This window comes from Talpa europaea (genome assembly GCF_964194135.1).
Source record: "Talpa europaea genome assembly, chromosome: 4".
Classification (NCBI taxonomy): Eukaryota; Metazoa; Chordata; class Mammalia; order Eulipotyphla; family Talpidae; genus Talpa; species Talpa europaea.
In genome coordinates this window covers 54,766,060-54,786,544 of record NC_140070.1, presented here as the reverse complement: position 1 = coordinate 54,786,544, position 20,485 = coordinate 54,766,060, and the positions used below count along the sequence as shown (strand labels likewise).

At 39.3% G+C, this 20,485-nt stretch overlaps 1 protein-coding gene across 1 annotated transcript; it reads right to left on the bottom strand.

Moving 5' to 3' along the window:
- Nucleotides 1-1,980: 1,980 nt before the first annotated feature.
- DIPK2A (divergent protein kinase domain 2A) lies at nt 1,981-19,265 on the bottom strand (the record flags this gene model as incomplete). Its single annotated transcript, XM_084231178.1, has 3 exons — nt 18,460-19,265; nt 3,491-3,794; nt 1,981-2,312 (listed from the first exon to the last, which is right to left on the bottom strand). The coding sequence occupies exons 1-3, from the start codon at nt 19,114-19,116 to the stop codon at nt 1,981-1,983; spliced, it is 1,293 nt and encodes a 430-aa protein (XP_084087304.1). The 5' UTR covers nt 19,117-19,265.
- Between the last annotated feature and the right edge of the window lie 1,220 nt (nt 19,266-20,485).

Sequence of the window (20,485 nt, the reverse complement as noted above, 5' to 3'; positions counted from 1 at the left end):
ATACTTATTAAATATAAAAGGTGCTCCATTTTGAAAATGAGTATTTTATTTGATGTTCTGAGTAAGAGGCGAATGTTTGAGAAATAATTTTACCAACTCCCCTCAAAAGTTTTCCAGAATTGTAAAAAGTCAGCCTAATAAAATTTCCAGCACTCAAATGTTTAAGGGCTCGTTGATATATGTAATATACTGACAAATAAAAATTAACATAATAGAATGTTTTATAATGGAGAGCTCTTACCCTTCTCCTTCCAGTTTTTAAACTGGGATTAACTATTGATTTCATCCTGCTTTTTGCAGCAACTCAGTTATAGACGGTACAAAAAGTAGAATTTTGAACACAATAAAATAACACGAAAGCATCATCCTAATTTAATAAATGCTACTTCAACTTAAGAAATACATACATTAAAGTATTTGACAATCATTGTAAAGTTACTTAACCGTATGTCATATATCATATTCAGACAGTGGGTAGCAGCTAGTAATTTACCTGGCAAAGAACTGATGCTTAATAAATAGTTGCTGAAGGAAAAAAAAAAACCCATGGCTTTGGTTGTGCATATTTTAATTACTGTTTTGATTTAGAAGGTGATTCTAGAACTAAATACTGCACATTATACCAAACTCTGCTGTAAACAAAAGTAATAATTTTAAACAGAAAAATATCACTGTGTTAGTGATAGACAATATATATATATATATTGTAATAGTGTTTAAATAGTTCACAAATTCCACACATTTGTTGAAATTTTTATCCACGTACTTAGATTTGATGATTTGATGTTTAACATTGGGTAATGAAGGCCAAGTTGGGCAGACTGGCTGAACTGTCTGCTTTACAGTAAAAATTACTAGTCCATCAGTATTTTATTAAGATGCCTGATTAAACTTAAAGGATGACTACCATGTTAATTTCTGCAAAACTACTAAGGAATGAAAGATTATCCTTAAATTATATATGTTTGAAAGCAGTAGCTTAACTTTATCAACATAAAAAAAAAAGATCTGAATTTAATAATGACAGTTAAAGTAGTGGAAGTGGGATCCTAAGAATAGGCAAGTAACCAATTTTTAAATCTAATATTCTTTGGCATATGCATTACTATCTTGGACTAGTTAGCATTTAAAAAATACTGGGTTATATATTTTTTTCTCAACCAAAATGAACATCAAGGTTTAGATTGCTAGTATACTCTTCTTAAAGCCTTTTAAAGAACAAAATCATTTTTTTCAACATATGCCAAACTTCCTGTTTAGTATACACTTATATTATTGGCATAAGGGGATGTAACTGTTAAATAACCTTAAATGATCTCATGCAATGGTGAAACCACAGAAGGTAGGGAGAAAAGTATTTACATAATCAACTATTTAGCTTTCTGAAAAAATGACAATAAACCTGGGAATCCTGCCCTAGTAAATGTGCACCACATGGCACTGAAGGAAAACTAGTCAAAATTTAAGCAAACACCTATAATAACCTGAATGTGTAAAAATTAACAGAAAACATAAAAAATGGGGGAGAAACAAACCCTACATATCAGAAGGAAAAAGCGGCCTATAAAACAGGCCAATCTAAATTGTCATTCAAAATAAAATGCAAGAGATTCACAAAATCATGATAGTAACGCAAACAATGTCAAGTACCAAGTACCCTTTGATACACAAGCTGATGTAACTATCAGACTCATTTCCAATAGCTTAACAATATTCTTTAATCCACCCAGGCAATCAAGGGGTGCAAAGCAGTCAATGACAGCTCAAGTCTCCAAAGTGTCAGAATAAACTGTTTTGTAGAAGCATTCTGTGATTTTGAAGTAACATCTTACTTATATTTGGATGGATGTTAACATAAAATCTATCAGTGCAAGTTTATCATCCTCTTAATGTAATGCTTCTAAACTTTATTTTTCCAGATAGTTTTTGGTGGTTTAGTTTTTGCCAGTGCTATCTAAATGGAGAAAAGTTCATCATAGACTACCTCACGTTGTTACTTAATTGTGCTAGATATTCACGCAGTTCTTTCGCAGCCTGGAATCTGCCATAGCGCTTCTTTGGGTTGGCACACTCGTCCAGCAAGGCCTCGAGGCGGCCATCTTTGGCAATTTCACTTGGTGGGTCATGTAGGAGTCCTCCAGAAGTGCCACGCCAGGTGGCATGCCTGGATAAGAGGTTCTGACAAACGGCATAGTAATTGTGGTCCACAGTGGCACGAGCACAAAGAATTTCTTTTGAAAATGACAAGCAAGCCTCCTTATCACAGTCATCAAATTTGCTTTCATACCATACATCCCAATTTTCAGGTTTATCTGGTAAAGGGGAAAAAACAGAAAAATGCATCTTAAAAGAGTTTTCATTACTTGTAAAAATAAAACATTTTAGTAATTAACATAGTATTTACTAAAATTGTGTTATAAATGTTTACAATTTAAATAGATTAATTCACACACTCACTCACTGGGAGTCCACCAATACCAGGCAGAAGAACCTACCACCCAGGGTTCGGCCAAAGGGGAAACTTGCTGTCACACAAGAGAAAGTGCCATAGGCACGTCTGACACACACTTCTACCTTGGGCTGTAAAAGGTTTCACAGGGTAAAGCATCTGATTTAGAACTTAATAGATAAGCAAGAATGAAAAGAAAGAATATAAAACAGCATTCCAGGCCCTCTGTATAGTATATGCAAAGCTGTGGACTTAGGGATCAGGATATGGTGAGAAATTGCCTATAGTTATGAAGAGAGACAGGCATGTGGAGAGGATGGACAGTTAAATTAGAGACAAAAATTAAAAGGTGAATGCATTAGTTAAGCTTAAAGATGACAAGGCAGATACTATTAACATAATATAGTGTTAATATATATGCCAATAGAGTAAATATAAACTAGCTATTAAGTAGTCAAGTCGGCATGTCATATATACAACTACAAACAGACTTACAACTGATGACTCTGAGGTCAAAGGTACCTTACAGATATTTTGAATCCATTAGCATACACATGCTTGATGGAGCAAAAAGAATAGCTGAATTGTATTGGAAAAGCATGCTGAACGCAAAGGAAAAAAAAACTGAGGGGACAAACTTAAATCTTAAGAGGTTGACAGGAGAGAAGCAAAAAAAAAAATCATTCAGTAAATAATAATTCAAATGCCTACTCTATGGGGGGTAAGGGTATGTAAGAGTGCAAAAAATAGACAGTAGATGTGGAACAATCATTAGAAAGTAAATCAGTAAGCATATTATTGCAGGAAATGCTATGAAAAGGAGAAATAGCAGTTTCCAACAATAGAAAGGCTTATGAAAACAAACTTCTCTAGCACTTTAATAATCAAGTAGTATTTGTTTACTGGTACTTGCCAAATAAAGCAAATTAAGATGCAAGGTTGCCATCTAAGGAGGAATTTAAAGGTTTGCTTTATATAAATGTAGACATTATTTGACAAATGAAAATGAACCAAATAAGAAGTCTAAAATTATATACTTACTCTGTCTAATTAACCTTTTGTCAGCAACCAAAACATTTTCAGCATCCACAATGATTACCTTCCCATCTCTAGGACCAACTGCAAAATTGTCAAAGCTGACATCCAGGAGGTAGAGTGCAAATTCAAAGTCATTGTTGGTAAGCTGTTCTGCTATTTCCATTAATTGCCAAGCAAGGTCAACTCGTTTCTCCCATGGTGCATTAAAGTAACTCCACAGTTCTTCTCCAACATAATTTACAGCCACCATCCTTCCACAAGCTCCAAGGTATTTTGCAAATGGCCAACCTTCATCAGATGGAAAACTCTGTGAAAGAATTATCTTATTATTATAAGAGATTCCAATGAAGATATCCTAGGCTTACCCACAGATCCTGTCAGTGGATTGCTACTAGACAGGAAACTGGATTTTCTCATTATATTCAATAGATCAATAAGGACAAGTTTGACTTCTATCCCATACCATTATTATGGACCTGGGGAAAAGTTACTTAGAGAACTTCATATCATAAATCTAAAATAGTTGGTGGAAGGTGTGGTGTGGTAACAGATCAGAAGAGAAGTGAACTGGGGCCTCTCTGGTGGCGCGAGGGGTTAAAGCACAGCACTATGAAGCTATCCATAACTACAGCAGCACAAGTTCAATCCCCGACAAGGGAGGTGACCCACATGGCGTAGCAGACCACTCCCCACTCACCCGCTGCTCCCCTCAGCAGTGTATTTCAGTCAGTCTGCCTGTTCTCTGTCTCCAGTAAATCCTCTCACCCCCCAAACCTCTGGCCTGTGTAACCCAGTTCTTGTATGTATAACTAAATAAATCTTAAAAAAAAAAAAAAGAGAAGTGAAGTGAACTATAATCTGTAACATAATGTTGTAAAACCAATATTACCTAGTAAAAATTTATAAAATTTGTTTTTAATTAAGTTACAATTAATAAAAGTAAATAAATAAAATGAAAATGAAAGCAGTCTTACCAATGCCTCAGAACTAAATTGATGAACTAGCCAACTTCTTTATTACCAAATATAAAAGTATTTGTATGTCTTCCTTTATTTATTTATTTATTTATTTATTTTTTACTTACAAAAATGCAGTTGGGATACATTTGGCAAAAGAAACTTCGAGCCAGTAAAGTTAGACTTTGGACAAGGGAACTAAACAATGGCTGAGCTAGGCTCAGTGGTTCAACTACCTGTTTCAACAGACATACCAAATCATTAACTGGCGAGCCCTATCCCAGTATCTTTTCAAACAATCTGGACCACCGACTGACCAAAAGCACCAAGTCAGAAAAAAATCATTGGATCCTGGAGGGAAAAGATGTGTGCACGGCGAGTATAACCCATCTGGCTCATGCTCGGGAGTAGCACGGCCCAGAACAAGGTACAATCCTGCTCTTCCTCTGGTGCACCTCAGGGACCTACTCTGTAAATATCTCCTGACTCCCTCAAGAAGCCATTCTAATTCTCTTTTCCCAGCACTGGGGTTCCCTCTTGCACAAGTCTCAAATAACGCTTTGTCTGGTTCACTTAACCTCTAGTGAATTCTTTCTCATAAAGGGTCTCCAGACCCACACACTTCTGGGGAACACAATCAAGCAACCCTTCCTTTTAAATGGACAGCAATGCAAGTTTATTAGTACATATATATTTATCAGGCATTGTACAATGCAGACAGTTAACTAAGCTGAGTATGTGTTAGTTACTGAGAAGTGGCATAGGTCCTAAGAGAACAATGAATAATCCAAAAGCAAAGAACGTTAGCATTCAGAGGACTCTTGGGAAGTGTCATTTAACCTACATCCAAAGTTTGGTAAAGAGCAATCTGATATCTATCAATGCAATGGCCTCTCCATCGTCTTTTGCCCCAAATTAATCTTGTTTCCCTTTCTCTGATCGCATTTTCCGTTCATCTTGGTTCAGCATCAAAATTATTTATTCTCCTAATCTCCACAAGCTTTTCCAATGGATTTTATAACTACTGGGAGAATCATCCTAAAATCAAAAGAAAAATCTTTCATGACCATCAACAAGTTATGTTCAACTTAAAGTGACAGGCTTTATCTAAGCTTTCGAGTTCTCAAACACCTACCTCCTAAATTAGAACTGGAGTGATCAAGGCTGGGAAGTAATGCTTTAAGCGACTTCTTGAAAAACACACAACAAGAGGGACTGTGATTTAGGACATTAACTCAGCCTAGTACCTTTCCTTAAGTTGGAAAAAAAAATTATTATGAGAAGATGATGTTTATACAACACTATATGGGAAACAAAATACCACAGAATATAAATATGTCCACCTTCTACCACAAAAAAAAATCTACATATACATTAAAAAAGCAAGAGATGAGGCTCTTCATCTAGAACCCCTTAAGAAAAGATATTAATCTTGCATCGAGCTTCTACACAATCACCAAATCTCTAATAACACTCTTAGGTTAACACTTTTAGCAACTTTAAGACAAAAAAGATATTTAGCACTATACTCCATCTCATATCACCCATTTATACATTTGTGCTCCAAGTCTATCAATGCACAATAACTGTACTAGCTCTTTGTATATGTCTTTTAATTTTAATTTCAGCAGGATTGTGATAAAACACTATGAATTAATAATTAAGATATGGTTCTTTAACTATAATAAATTTATCGATTCAAATTTAACCCAGAGGCAGTATCTATGATTCGTTGGCAATTACAGGAAGACACATTCTGAATTCTGTTCCTGAGAACACTTTTGAGCACTGGAGAAGTGACAGACTGGCTCATGCCCAATGTGGACTGCAAAAACTATTTCTAATCACATATTATTTTCAACTTTTCTTCCCAACTTAAAATTCTCCACAACCTTGAAAATTTAGACAAAATGACTGTAAAAGATTTAACTGTCTCTCAAAACTAGATATGTATAAAGTCCCTGATATAAAATATGAAGCACCAAAAATAAGTAAATATGCAAAGATTACAATTTTGCCATACAAAAAGTAAGACAAAAAATGCTACACATTATTGGTATATTATTCATATACCATATTATAGAACAGATACAAACGTATCATTGTGAAAATAAAATGGTCTTTGACAACAGGAGAAAGGGAACCCTGCCAACATGTGCACATGTCTCTCTGTTTTTGGAACCTTTCCAACTGGCAAATGACAGTCAAATACACACTTCATTACCCAAGATCCTCATAGAAAAGGATAAGATGTATGACAAAAGTCATACTGAACAACCTTATATTCACACAGTGATTTCTGACACTGTTGGCTGAAATCCTGCTATGCCTCATTTTAAGAAGAGCGTTGTATTTTTTTTAAATGTATTAATAGTTTGCTGGCTAATCTTTTAGAAAAACTTTAATAAACTATTTTGTACCACGTGTTCTTATGAAAATTTTTCACTGTGTAATCAAAACAGTCAAATTTCATTAAGAACAATAGTCTACTGAACACATAGCAGTACAGAGAAAATTTTTTTTATTGGCCAAATTATTTACAATTGGTATTTAAAACAATTCTGGATTAGAACTAAATTGCCGTGGTCAGGCAGTTTGCAAGACAAAACTTAAGATATTATAGCATGAATTTTATTAAATATATCAAGCAGAAAGAAACTTCATTTCTTCTTGATTACCTACCAAACTTTCATAGTGCATAAAACATAGTGGCTAGAGTAAGTTTACTGCTGACGTCCACTTTTATTTTAAACTAAATCTTTTCATTCATTTTTATTCTTTTTATTAATTTTTCAAATTACCTGGAACAATAATTACATTTTGTAATCTGACATAAAATGTGAGAATATTAATGAATAATTTATAATTGGAAACATGTATAAAACTTTTCATTTGAAGACAAAAATGCCTTTAAATATGAATGGTTTAAATTCTATATGGATTAGATGCACTTCAATTAACTTTTCTGGGCTTTTTATCAAGAGTAAATGCTATAAAGTGTAATACATAAAATTTTTAGAATATAAGTTTAAGGCTGTACAAAGGCAAAAAAAAAAAAAGGCTTAATTTTGTATGACCTTCTGAAAGTATCTACAAATAATGAACACTTCCCAAACAAAGCTAAGAATCACTAAATCAGAAATTCATTTTTACTGTCCTCTAGTTTTTTTTTTTTTAAAGATTTATTTATTTATTTATACAAGCACTGGGTACAGTCAGAAGCACAGGAGGGTGAGAGAATTCACCAGAGCCAGAGTGGGGAGCAGAACAGGCAGAAGGACCAAAGTACACTGCTGAGGGGAGCAGCAGGCGCCAGGAGAGGTCTGCGCGCCATGTGGGACCCTCGCCCAGCGGCCGGGGATTGAACCGGCGCTGCAGAGGCTGCGGACAGCTTCACAACCCAGTGCTCAACCGCTGCGCCACCGGGGAGGCCCTCCTCTAGTAGTTTCTAATTTACATTGGAATATATAGTTACTCAAAATTGAAAAAGGCAAAAATGCTGTAAGAAACTTCAAGAGCACTCACAAGCACCAAAAATACAAAAACTTAAAACACATAAACAAAGCACTGCAATTTGCATTTCATTTATAGTAAGTACCACATGCCAAAGTAACCTATCACATAAATATTGATCAGAACCAAATGCTATGACAGTTTAAAATGTGATCAACAGAGGGGATGTGAAAACAAAGAATTCTAGAGGCAGAGGGTACACCTAAGTAGTAAACCTAACAGCACTAAGTGATTTATCTATAATGTCTTAAAAGTCGTAAGAAGTACAGTCAGGCTAATACAACACCTCAATCCAATAGTTTTCTGTTTTAGAAATTTTCAGATTTTTGGAAAGGTAGCAATGCATATACATCAAACTCATATCATGCGACAATCTCCAGGAGAGGCTAGGGCAGCAACCCACAAGAAAACACGTTACAGGATCTCCCCTGGTGGTGCAGCGGTTGAGCGCTAGGCTGTGAAGCTGCCCACAGCCTCCGCAGCACCGGTTCGATCCCCGGCCGCCGGTGAGGGTCCCACATGGTATATAGGCCTCTCCTGCCACGCCCGCTGCTCCCCTCAGCAGTGTGCTTCGTTTTCTGTTCCCCACTCTGGCTCTGGTGAATCCTCTTACCTCACACGCTTCTGACTGTGCCCAGTGCTTGTATAAATAAATAAATCTTTTAAAAAAAAAGTTACATTGCAAAAATAATGTAAGCATAGTCATTCTAAGTGGAATAAAGTACACAAATTATCTCATGTCATTTTTTTCATTTTTAATGTAATAAAATCCATTTTTCTATGGATTTTTAAACTTTGGGATTACAGATAAGGGAATGTAGGTTAACCCACATTTCATTGACTACTCATATAGCTGAAGTTAAGGCAGTGAGAATTACTGTGGAATGAAAGCAATACAAATTTTGAACTAAAAACTTCTGGATCAAGCCTAATTCCACCATATAAATCTAAGTACCAACAGTTGTAAATAAAACATAGCCCCTTTATCAGGAAGCATTTTCAGCCTGAGTCAGAAGGATAAAAACACATATAAACGATAAATTACAGAATTTGTTATAACTCTGGAAAAGCAAAATATGCTAAGGAAGAAAAGTAGGGACCTATGTTAGACCTTGTGGTAAAGAGCACCCTCTGTAAGAAGTGCCACTGAGACTGAGATCTACAGGATGAGTATAGTATTGGACAGACTGGGGACAGGGCAGTAAGAATGTTCCAGGCACATGTTACAGCCAGAAACTGTCTTCTCAGCACTGAAATAAAATGCTCAAGCAGCTGCAGTAAAACGTAAGAGGAGGAAATGGCTTGAGGTAATGGAGTCTGGAGAGGGAGGTAAGGGACAGATAGACCACAATGGGACTTACAGAATAAAACACAAATGCCTCAACCTGATCTACATGCTATGAAAAAAAAAAAAATGTCAAAACCTTAATGTTCAAAAGTATCTTACATACTAGAATAAACCAATATCCTGTGGTATATACCATTACTCTAAAAAACAAGTTTTTATACCATTACAATGCTCTTTGAACAATAGCCATAAAAAGAAGACATGTGATGTATAAGTAAAAATACATGAGCCAGTGGGTTTATATTTATTTACTTAACAATGAATGACTTGAAACTAATAGTGCTTGTGTTCTTTCTTTTCTCCCCATATGACCAAAAAGTAAGCTTTGCAAGCTAAAAACACATCTGAAGAGGTATAAATCTATACCTCTGGTTTACACAGTGCTGAAAACTAATGTTACCTCAATTAAAAAAAATAAATAAAAGATCTAATTCCTTTCATTCAAGAAAATATTTTATAATCATTCATTACTTCACAATAATCCATTAAAAGAACTATAACTTCTATTTGCCTAAAGAGATAAAATGTATGACTACAAAATAAGAGATATATTATAAAACTAGTTTGGTGTAGGTTTTTTCCAACAGGAAGAAGTTTTTAGTCAAAAGAAACATACTTAAAAATCTATTAATAATCTAAAAGTTAAAGGTTTTTGCTAGAACTGGCATTTCTGCACACACATAAATTTAAATTCTAAAACACTGTTAGTAAATGTTATCTAAAGCATAGAAAATGCTTAGAGGTTCAATTTAAGTTACAAAATTATTTTGAAAAGTCTAATTTTGAACAAAATCCCATTGTAGTAATGCATGTTATAACAGCTGTTCATAGAGATTAGTCAACTGTACTGGTGACAGACTAATGTGTTCACAGTTTTGTGAACTGTCTGGAGAGAGACTATAGTAAAATTACTAGGATGATTTAATGGTTACCCAATTTTTACTAAAATTTCCCTAAAACCAAAGCTTTTAATTTCTACTGCCAAGTAATGGTCAAAATCCATTGCAAATGCTGTATAATCTTAATCAAGATTTCCAAGTCATACTTATTCATTAAATAATTTTCTGAATACCATTTTCCACCCACCTATAATTCCAACAATATTAAGTTATGCCTTGAAAATAGCAAGGTTATGTTATTTTACTGAATATCATGTCCAACAGCTGTATCTAAAATTGGAAACCAACAGTAAAACACATCAACAACAAAAATATCTACTCAAGTTTCATAGAAATAAATCATCTTTTAGAATACTTCAAGAAATGTTTTCCCTCCACCTCCCCCCCAAAATCACTTTACCATGAATTTTAAACATGCATAAATTTACTAGTCTCAACTGACCTTGCCTTACCTACTCTCATAACCAGCCTGTGATCCACTAATTGAAATAATATATCAACAAACACCAAAGTCAAACATTTAGCTCAATAAAACAAAATTTCCAAAATAAAGATAACTTGGATTCAATGACCTAAAAAAAACTACCATACTTTCTTTAGTCAAGATCTGACTTCTTTAAACAGTCTGATAAACAGAGATTGCCAACCTCCCCAGTTCCTTTAGAACACAAACTGAATTAACACAGTCCTTCAGAATAACAAGATACCAGCTAGTAGCAAACAGCAAAGTATCTTGTTCAGCTAAAAACCTGGCATCTTGGTTTAATAGATTTGTGTTCCTGTTATTTCCTTAAATTTAACAGCCAATACAAAACTCTTGGCTCCCCAACCTTATAGCCACTTGTTTTCTGGGTTCCTCATCATAAGGAACTGTCAAAAGCAGTTGTTCAGACAGCAGTTGCTTAAACCAAGATCCTGAGAACTATCCTTTATTGGTTCCTCCTCACCATACTTAAAACCATAAACAAGCCTTGACAGCTAGTTTTCCAAAATATAGTGGAGTCCTACCCCTTTTCATAACCTACACTGCAACCAATGTAATCCAAACCCTCCAGCTCATCCTCATAATCTAATGCAACACACCCTTCCTGTGTCCTCTCTACAAACCAGACCCTGCTGAAAACACTTTTATTGTTTCCCATTGTTCTGAAAATAAAATCCTAAACTCATTAAGCATGATTATAAGGATCTGGTCCCTGCCTACCTCTAGGAGCTTACAAATTTTACCACACTTCCCTAGTCCCATGCTTATCCAGAGTTGGGGCCTTTGGTTTTACCACATCTCTTGCCTAAATTAAATACTGCACCCCACCAATTCTGCACCATCGACTTTTTCCTCATCATTCATAGCTCAGTTAATCTGTCACTCGTCCTGACTACTGACTACCCAACTACCCAATTTGCTCTCTTTTTAAAAAAATATATAAAACCCAAAATTACCTCATTCTTTATTTGCCATCCACACTTAATGCCCCAGAAAGCTAAGGCTGCACAAACTGTGCCTTGCGGTTATCTTTATCCCGGGGGTAAAGGATCAGTTTCTGGCATTACTGAGCAATACCACACAATTATTGTCAGATCATTTCATTGTCAAAAACACTAACTAAGCTAGAAAGAAGACCCTGAAAGCATCATGCTAACCTCAAATAATACATCTTTTAAAATTCTGTCTTAGCACCTAAGATGCCCAAAAATAAGCCAGACTTAACCTCTATTTTTTCTTTACCATTCACCAGTGAACTAAATTGAACTATTAAACTGCAATGATTTACAAGAAAAATTAAGTTATTTGCTCTGTATTATGGATTTCTTATCTAAATCCCAGAGTGTGTTCCATGTGGGATAAATCCTTAACCTACCCACCTCTTTTATTTATCATCCCCAAAGACTATAGTTTGAAGTAGCAGCTTTATAGGTATTGATAATGTGTATATATGTAAAGAGAATTTTAACATTTGAATATTTGCCATAGAAGAGTAAAATGCATGTTTCTAGAAGACATCAGCATAATACGCCAAAGGATTTTTCAACTACCATAACTGTCTAAAAATGGAGTAATAGGCTTACAAATATTGTTTGGAAAAAAAAATTAAAGATATTATATAAATATAAATCTAAGTGTATCCCCTTTAATCTTTAAAACAATCCCACTGGCCTCCCTGGTGGCACAAGGGGTTAAGAAGCAACCTATGACACTAACAGCAGCCACTGCAAGCAGGAGTTTGATCCCTGGCCAGGGAGCTACCCACATGGTCCAGCAGACCTCTCCTGACTCCCCTCAGCAGTGTATTTCGGTCACTCTGCCTGTTCTGTTCCTCACTCTGTAGCTGGTGAATCCTCTCACCCCACAGCACCTCTGGCCTGTACCCCAGCTCTTGTATGCATAAAAAATACAATAAATCTTTAAAAAAAAATCCTTAAAAAAAAATCCCATTGGAAAAGTAATAACATTCCCATTTTATTGATTTAAAAACTCAAGCTTTGAAATAAGAAGTGACTTGCTCAACACCATCCAACATCTTTGTGGTGAAACAGAATATGAACTGGATGTTATATCAATGCTGTTCCCAACATTCTTCCTACCTCCCACGTCTATCTCTGACTAACATCCCACTCAACCTTTGGAAGTCAATTTCTGTGACATTTTCCATAGTATCCGCTCCTATAAAGAACATCTAGATTTTGGTCCCTAAATGAGTCATCTGACAAGTTTTTTTTTTTATAGGGCTTATTAAATATATTGACTGTAATCAGTCATTTATATACCTAGCCCTTTCACAGTAAGTTATTTGATGCCCAGAAATATCTTTTCAACCCAAATGCCTTACTTATAGCAACTATTTACCAAACAGAACAAACAAAATTCAGTTCTTTGGACTAAGTCCAGGGTCATGAATCCAAAGAGCTCCCAACTATTTTACAGATAGATTTCCTATTGAAATACAATTTTCAAAAAGCATACAAATTACATAAAATATCTGATTACATAATTTAAGTTAAATTAATTTAAAAACCTTCCAGGGTTTATGAACAGGATGAAAAACTATTTTCATCTTACCTTATAATTGACAGTTTTAAGATGCTTTACACTACTAAAGTTAATAATATATGTAGAAAAATGCCATATTTACAAATGAATAAAAAGTGAAAAGAGAAAGTCAACATTCTGTGATGAGCCAGCAGCCAATTATGGCAATATAAGAAGTAGGCCAGAGACCGTGAGACATAAAAACAGATTAATACCAGTTTGATGATGCAAGGAGAAACTGGCAACCCATGTACAGAAGGCAGATCCCCCAAAATAGACTTTTTCTATTCCTCAATAATATGCATGAGGAATTGTGCACTGAACCACATTGTAGTAGAAATATGAAGGAAAATAGTTTAAAAATGAGACAAAAATACTGAAGGACCTCAGAATTAGTAATTGTTAAAAATATATAGATTAAGTGCAGAAAATAGGCCAGGATGTTAAATAATTTTGCTCCATTGATGGAAGTGGCGGCTTCTTAAGATAATTTTCAACTTCCAGGATGTTTCTGAAATAAAAGGGTCTTTCCTTTTTAGAACTTTAGAATTATGTTATTATTTTTTGCTTTATCAAGACGGACAAGCCGAAAGTGTCAATGAACCTGTAAATGAAAAACCAGAAAAACATAAAAAAAAAAACTAGATTTAAGTGTATAAATTTGGTAGATGAAAAATGCTCTACTCAAAACTACCTAGTCAGCAGAACCAGTCTAAATCTGGGAATGCAGTAACTACAGCTGCTGCCAGTGGGAGAGAAGTAGGTGTTGCTTGAAAAGGAACTCCTGAGACAAAATGTGGAACATCCTTTCTAAACACTACCCACCCCACAAGATACTTGCCTAACTTTGGCCCCATAATTTTTTCCTTTAAAGACAGTTTTTTTTTTTGTTGTTTATGATTTCAAGAATATAAAAATTTGGGGGTAGAAAGATAAGCTTGATTCAGGGTTATCTGTTCTGGCCTCCAGCCCATACACTAGCCGGAAGCCACCCTAGTTAGCTCAGAAAAGAAGTAGAGTTTGAGAGTCACAGGATGTTGGGTCTTTTAACAAAAGGCTCCACTGCCAAGAGTTTTATTTTATAGATTAAAGTTGAGTCCCATATAAAAGCACATCAACTTATCCAAAGAAAGACAATTAGCTAAATGGCTATAATATTTTTTGTTTTTTACTTAAAAAACTAAAATTTGAGGCAATGCATCCTAAAAATATATATATATTTTTACAGAAACTATTTTTTAAAACAAAAACAACATTCACTAAAAGCTGTCTGTGAAAATTCGACCTATAATGTAGAAAGGACTAAGAGTATAACTAAAACTATGGTTGATAGTCACAACCATTTAACTCTTTTTAAAGTGATTCACACTTCAAACAAACTTCAGAACAATCAAATGCACTAGTTGGTTACTTATCTTCATTCAGTGTCTCACATCTGAGTGTTTATTATGCAGCTCAGACACTATATAAAATGTCCTGCATTATGTCATTTACAAGAATTGAAAAACTTAAAATCCATAGGTTAAAATTAGTCACATACTGTAAAAATAAGAAAATTCTTATTTTCTTAATGAAAGCAAGATGTGGAAAAATCAAGACAAAAAAAAGTCCTACAAATATAATAACAAAACAAATCCCCACATCCTCCCTTCTAAAAAACTAAGCGTTTTCCTTTTTTCTACAGTAAGACCATCTTTGCTATCTGTAGGCTACATACTCAAAAATACAGTCTGGGCTTCAGGAAATCCAGACACCATTTCTTTCTCTCTCTTTCTCTTTTTGTGTCTCCTCTCTCTCTTCCTCTCCCTCCCCATCCTTCCACCACCCACTCCGCACCTTCTATAAATTCAAGAACAGGTTAAGTACAAATAGTGGTAGAAATTTTACCAATAAAGTAACAGAAAACCTCCATGTTGCCAAACACTTCAACACCTCAAGAATGCTAGTACACAATAAATACAACATCATCTCCCAACACAATTTTTAATAGGATTATGGCTTATTTGCAAAATAGAGTAGTTGCTTGACATATATCTAAAACATAATAATGTTTTAGAAGATAATTTTATGGCAGATAAGCTGCTATAAGCTAATAAAACTATCCAAAAATGGGACAAGAGTGTTGTATTTTCATATTTTTAAATACTACAAATCTATAAAGCTTAAATATTGATATATTAGGTATACGTGTTAACATATCTTAGACAATGCTGTTCAAGTCTCCCTTTGAGGTATATTAGAAACTACTTTTTACTGTTTCTTAAAATTGAGAGGCAAATTTAATGGGTTAATAATTACATAATATTCATAACTTTTTCAGTTCTTTCTGCAGCACCTTATTAAAGGAAATTTTGAAGTGGTTATTTTGGAGGTATAATTACCACATTAGAACTTTTGTTAAAAACAGTTTAAACAAAGTTCAGAAGACCTTTTTCCCAGAGTAGTTAACTTTGAAACAATATTAGAAAAATCCAGCTACCAGCAGTCCAAAAATTCAATAAGTAGCTCCCTCTCCTGGAAAAAAAAAAAAAAAAAAAAAAAAGGCGAGTTTCTCTTCAAGCTGTAAAACACTCTTAAATTAAAAAAAAAAATACACGAATCAAAAAATATAAATAACTAAAAGTGACTGAGCTTTTCTACCATTATCAATTAACAATCCCAATACAACTATAATCCGTTAAAGTTTTACAGAAATCTGTATAAATACTAAACTGTATGTTTACCTAGCTAGCAAAAAAGTAATGATCATCATAATTTGACTTTAGTAGCAACTTGCATACTTAACAGAATTTGAGATTCCTTTCATTTTAGAGGGTTTTTTTAAAAGCCCTCATTAACCCTAAATTATATTGTTCTTACTTAACTCTATAGTTTGTATTAAAGAGGTTCTATAAACAAAGTAGCAGTTCTACCAAGTTCTCTTTTTTAAAAATATGTCTCCTCTACTTGCTTGCTCTTCAGGTTAAAAAAAATAATTAAGCACACCAATATGACCTGACTGATTTTAAAGACCCTAAATTTATGTTTCACACAGTATGTAATTAGCTATAAAGTATTAGTACTATTCCTGAGAACTGGGTTGATTAAAAATGCAATTTACAAATGTCACAGCCAACTATGCTGATACATATATTACATCTCACAGATTACCAAATTCGTACCCTATAATCCAAACATCCACCCACTCAGAGCAACTGTATCTCTAAATTTAAATTACAAGTAAACAATTTTTGTCTAAGTTGATGTTTGTTACTAAAGACAGAAATGATGGAAGGGTAAGTTTGAGGGAGGAGTTAATCAGAAAATAAAATAGAAGCACACTTGACTATCACTTAAATCCTAAATTGATAATGTCAACACAACTTAAAAATGTCCTGGAAAATACAGATTCACCTTTGCAAACCAAGCGTCAATGTATCTCATATTCATGAGATGTCATGATGATATTTATAAGGAAATGGACACACCATCATTAAAATATTTATCTAATATTAGTTGTTTTGAACACATCATACTCAGAATTACCTAATAAAATAATTCTTCCAATAGGTTGTGACTATGTGTATTACCACTAAGACAGCCCCTTACTAAATTCTGAATCCCAGAGAATTTGATAGACTATCTACTCAGCTAAAGCCTTCTCCAGGGAGAAGGTTCTGCTAATATAAACAGTTAAGATTTCTATTTCTCAAAGGAAAAGGCAACTTAAAAAAAAAGTTTCAATTCAAAGGTGTATTTATCTCATAAATACAGATTCAAGTTTTAAAGCTGACTAGATTTGGAACTACCAAATAAAGTCATTTCTTCTAGGGAAATTTAAGCAGTTTTCCACTGTTAAAAAGAGAGCAGTATTTCATTTAAAATCTTTAAAATCCATTCACTGCATGTATTCTAGGACACTGTAAAATCTAAAGTCCCACATGAATATTTTGTTTGAGACAAGGTATTTGTGTTTGAATTACCTGGCTGAACTAACCAAAGGAAGCTGGTTTGTTTCTCTTAGCTATGGGGCGACAAGAAATTTTAAATGTAAGCAAGCAATATAAATGAATACTACACATTCCTATTCACGCACTTAAGATTTAAAAAAAAAAAAAAAAAGTCCTGAACAAACCCTAGTGACATTCCTAGCTAGAAAAAGCGTGAGGTACCCCCAAATTACTTGTGGTGAATTTAGTCATTTCCCCCTCGTATTTAAAATACAGGAAAGCGCTAGGGAAAAGCAAGTTAACTTGCCCTGAGGCTATCAGAGGGATCAAGACCCCCCCCATCTCAGGTGTATCCACTATCCCAGCACCCCGCACAACAATCCAGTGGGAAGGTGTAGACTCTCAGTAACTAGTCTAAAAGAAAACATTTTTTTTTTTGGGGGGGGGGTTCTTTTCTTTTTGCTGTCACTAATAATAAGGTTCCAACCTACTCTTTAAAGAGTAAGAACTGCTTTCAAAATAAAGTCAAGACAGGCAATAACTCAACTAGGAGAGAAGCTTCCTTCCCAGTTTCTCAACCCGGCCTAGAATTTCTTCTTTCTGCAGCCTAATTATCAGACGAACAGGGCAGGTCACAGCACCAAGGGTGAAAATGCCCATCGGGGCCTTAAACCTTCCCAGCCCCAAAAGCAACTCCGCATTCTTTCCTCCTCTTCCTCACCCCACCCCAGGCACAGCTCCAGCATCAACCGCAGCCCAGACCATAGGCCCCACTCTCTGACCTGATCTCCCCCAGCTTGTCCCCAAAATAAGCTTCTCCAGTGACTACCAGCTAAACGAGCTCGGGGTAAAACAAAGACTGGTGCTGAAGTTAGACCAGCCACGTGGGGTAACAGTGGGGCGAAAAGCAAGAACAACACTAGACCAAGAAAGGTCCCGGGGCTCGGGAGCAGACTGCGCCGGGCAAGGGCAAGCCCCGGCGGGTAAAGCTGAAAGGCGAGGAGGAGGGCCCGAGAAAACTCGCTGGAGAGACATTTTGCGAGCTTGCGAGACCGGCTCCCTCTGGCGTTCAAGGATCCGCGGCCAGACCCGAGACGCGCCCCGGTGGCGGGGAAGAGCCCACGCTCCACGCGCCGGGTCGCCTCCCGCGACTCCGCCGGGCGCCCCGGGGCCCCCGAGAGCCGCCCCTTCGCGCGCTCGCAGCCGCGCCGGCCCGGCCCGGTCCAAGCCGACGGAGCCGCTCCGGCCAACTCGCGGGGCCCCTCGGCCAGGACGCCCCCCGCCCGAGCTCACGCCTACCTGTAGCACCAGCGGCTCGGGGTTGAAGGCCAGCGTCAGCAGGAGCTGCATGCGCTCCGAGTCCTTGAGGTTGCGGAGCAGGAAGCTGCCGGAGTCCTTGGTCTCGGCGTAGCGGCGCACCAGGCGGTCGAGCAGGCGCTGCGAGGGGCAGTGCACCAGGTCGGACCAGCCCTCCACCGCCTCGGGCGTGAGCAGCCGCACGTCGCCGTTGAGACGCGCGAACTCGGTGCGGGGCATGGCCTGGAGCAGGTCGCAGCGGGGCCGGCCGGTGGCCCGCTTGCAGATGCTCTGGTCGAGCTGCGCCAGCTCGCGCTGCGAGCCCAGGCGCTTGAGCACCACGCGGCGGCGGCCGCCCTCGCGGGGCTCGCCGTACTGCGCGAAGTAGACGTTCTTCACGTTGAGGAAGTCCAGCAGGCGCAGGCGGCCCCACGCCTCGAACACCACCTGCCCGTTGAGGAAGCGGCGGCACCAGCTCGTGCCGAAGCACGCCGGGCACTTATTGAGCTGCAGGAAGCGGCGGTCGGCCAGCTCGTTGCGCTGCCAGGAGGCCAGCAGCGACGGCGAGTGCAGCACCATCAGCACCAACAGGCTGCCCAGCGCCGCCAGCTTCAGCGAGCGGGACAGGCGGCCCAGCTTCGGGGGCACCAGGCGCCACATCCCGCCCGCCGCCGCCCGTCCGCCCTCACCGGGAGGGCGAGGGCACCCCCGGGGCGCCCCCGCCGCGCCGAGACTCTGACAGCCACGGGCAGGGGCCCCCGGGCGACCCGCGGCGCGGGCGCGGGCGCGGGCTGGGGCGGGAGGCGAGTGGTGTGTGCGAGGGAGACGGGGAGCGGGAAGGCGCGACCCGAGCCGGCAGCGACTTCTCCCAGTCACTAGTCTCTACAACTCTGGAGCTCCCTCCTCCGAGCTCCCCGCCCTCCGACTCCGCGGGCGCCTCCTCCTCGCCAGCCAAGTTATAGAGGCGCGGGAGGGGGAGGGCGCGCGGGGGGGAGGGAGCGCGGGGACCCGACGGCCGCGCGCCCGCGTCCGCCCGCGCGCGCGCACGCGCACTGCTCGCTCTGCGGCGCCGTCCGCCCGAGGGGCGAGCGGGCGGCCGGGGCGGGGAAAGAGGGACTCACGGAAGGGGGGGAGACGCAGGAATGTCTCCCATCGGGAAGTAGCAACAGTGTAGGAAGGTGGGAAGACTGAGGCGCCCGCGTGTCCCGGACGCCGCACGCCCCAGCTCGCACACGCCGGCCCTCCAGAGATGGAGCGGGCGCCAGGGGGCGGGGCCGGAGGGCGGGGCGAGCGCGTCCGCGCCTCCCGGAAGCGTGAGCGCGGGCTCGCGGGGGCCACCTCGGGGGCCGCCCCGGAGGGCGGGGCTCGGGCTGAGGGGGAGGGCTCAGCGCGCGGCTCTGAAGGTGAAAGGATACTCGGTAATACTTCATTTTTCATGGCTGCTGACTTTTACTGGGACCTTTTTTCTGGCGCTGTGGAAACAGCTCTCCGAGAAGCCACACCACAGATTGCGGGAGCCCAGCGCGAGCCCCCACCCCCCATGGCGCGCGCGGGGCGGAGGCGGGTGGGCGGGGCCCGGGCTCCCGCGCCTTCCACCGCCGAGGCTCGCGGCCGGGGGGCGGGGGGCGGGGCTGCCGGCGGGAGCTCGTCGCCCCCCGGGCGCGCGCCCCGGCTCGGGGAGGCCCGTGGAGAAGTCGGTGGGTGAGCTGAGTTGTGACGTCCCGGCTGGGGGCTTTCCCGTTGACCTCTGACTTATTGGTGGAGGTCTCGGAAATGTCCCTGCGTCGCGTGGAGAAAAGAAGTCCCGAAAGACTTCGTGGAGGAGGAAAAGTGAGATGAGGGGGGACCCGACGCGGCCCGGGGTCGCCGGGGGTCCTGCCCCCTCCGCCGCGAAGGCGCGGGGGGAGAGCGCTCAGGTCTGCCCCCAGCCCCCGGACCGCTTCCCAGCCCGGCGCTGAAGCGCTTCCTCTCACTCGCGAAGCCAATTTCCTGGCGCCGCCCCGGAGGGTCTCGGAGGAGGGGGCGGGCG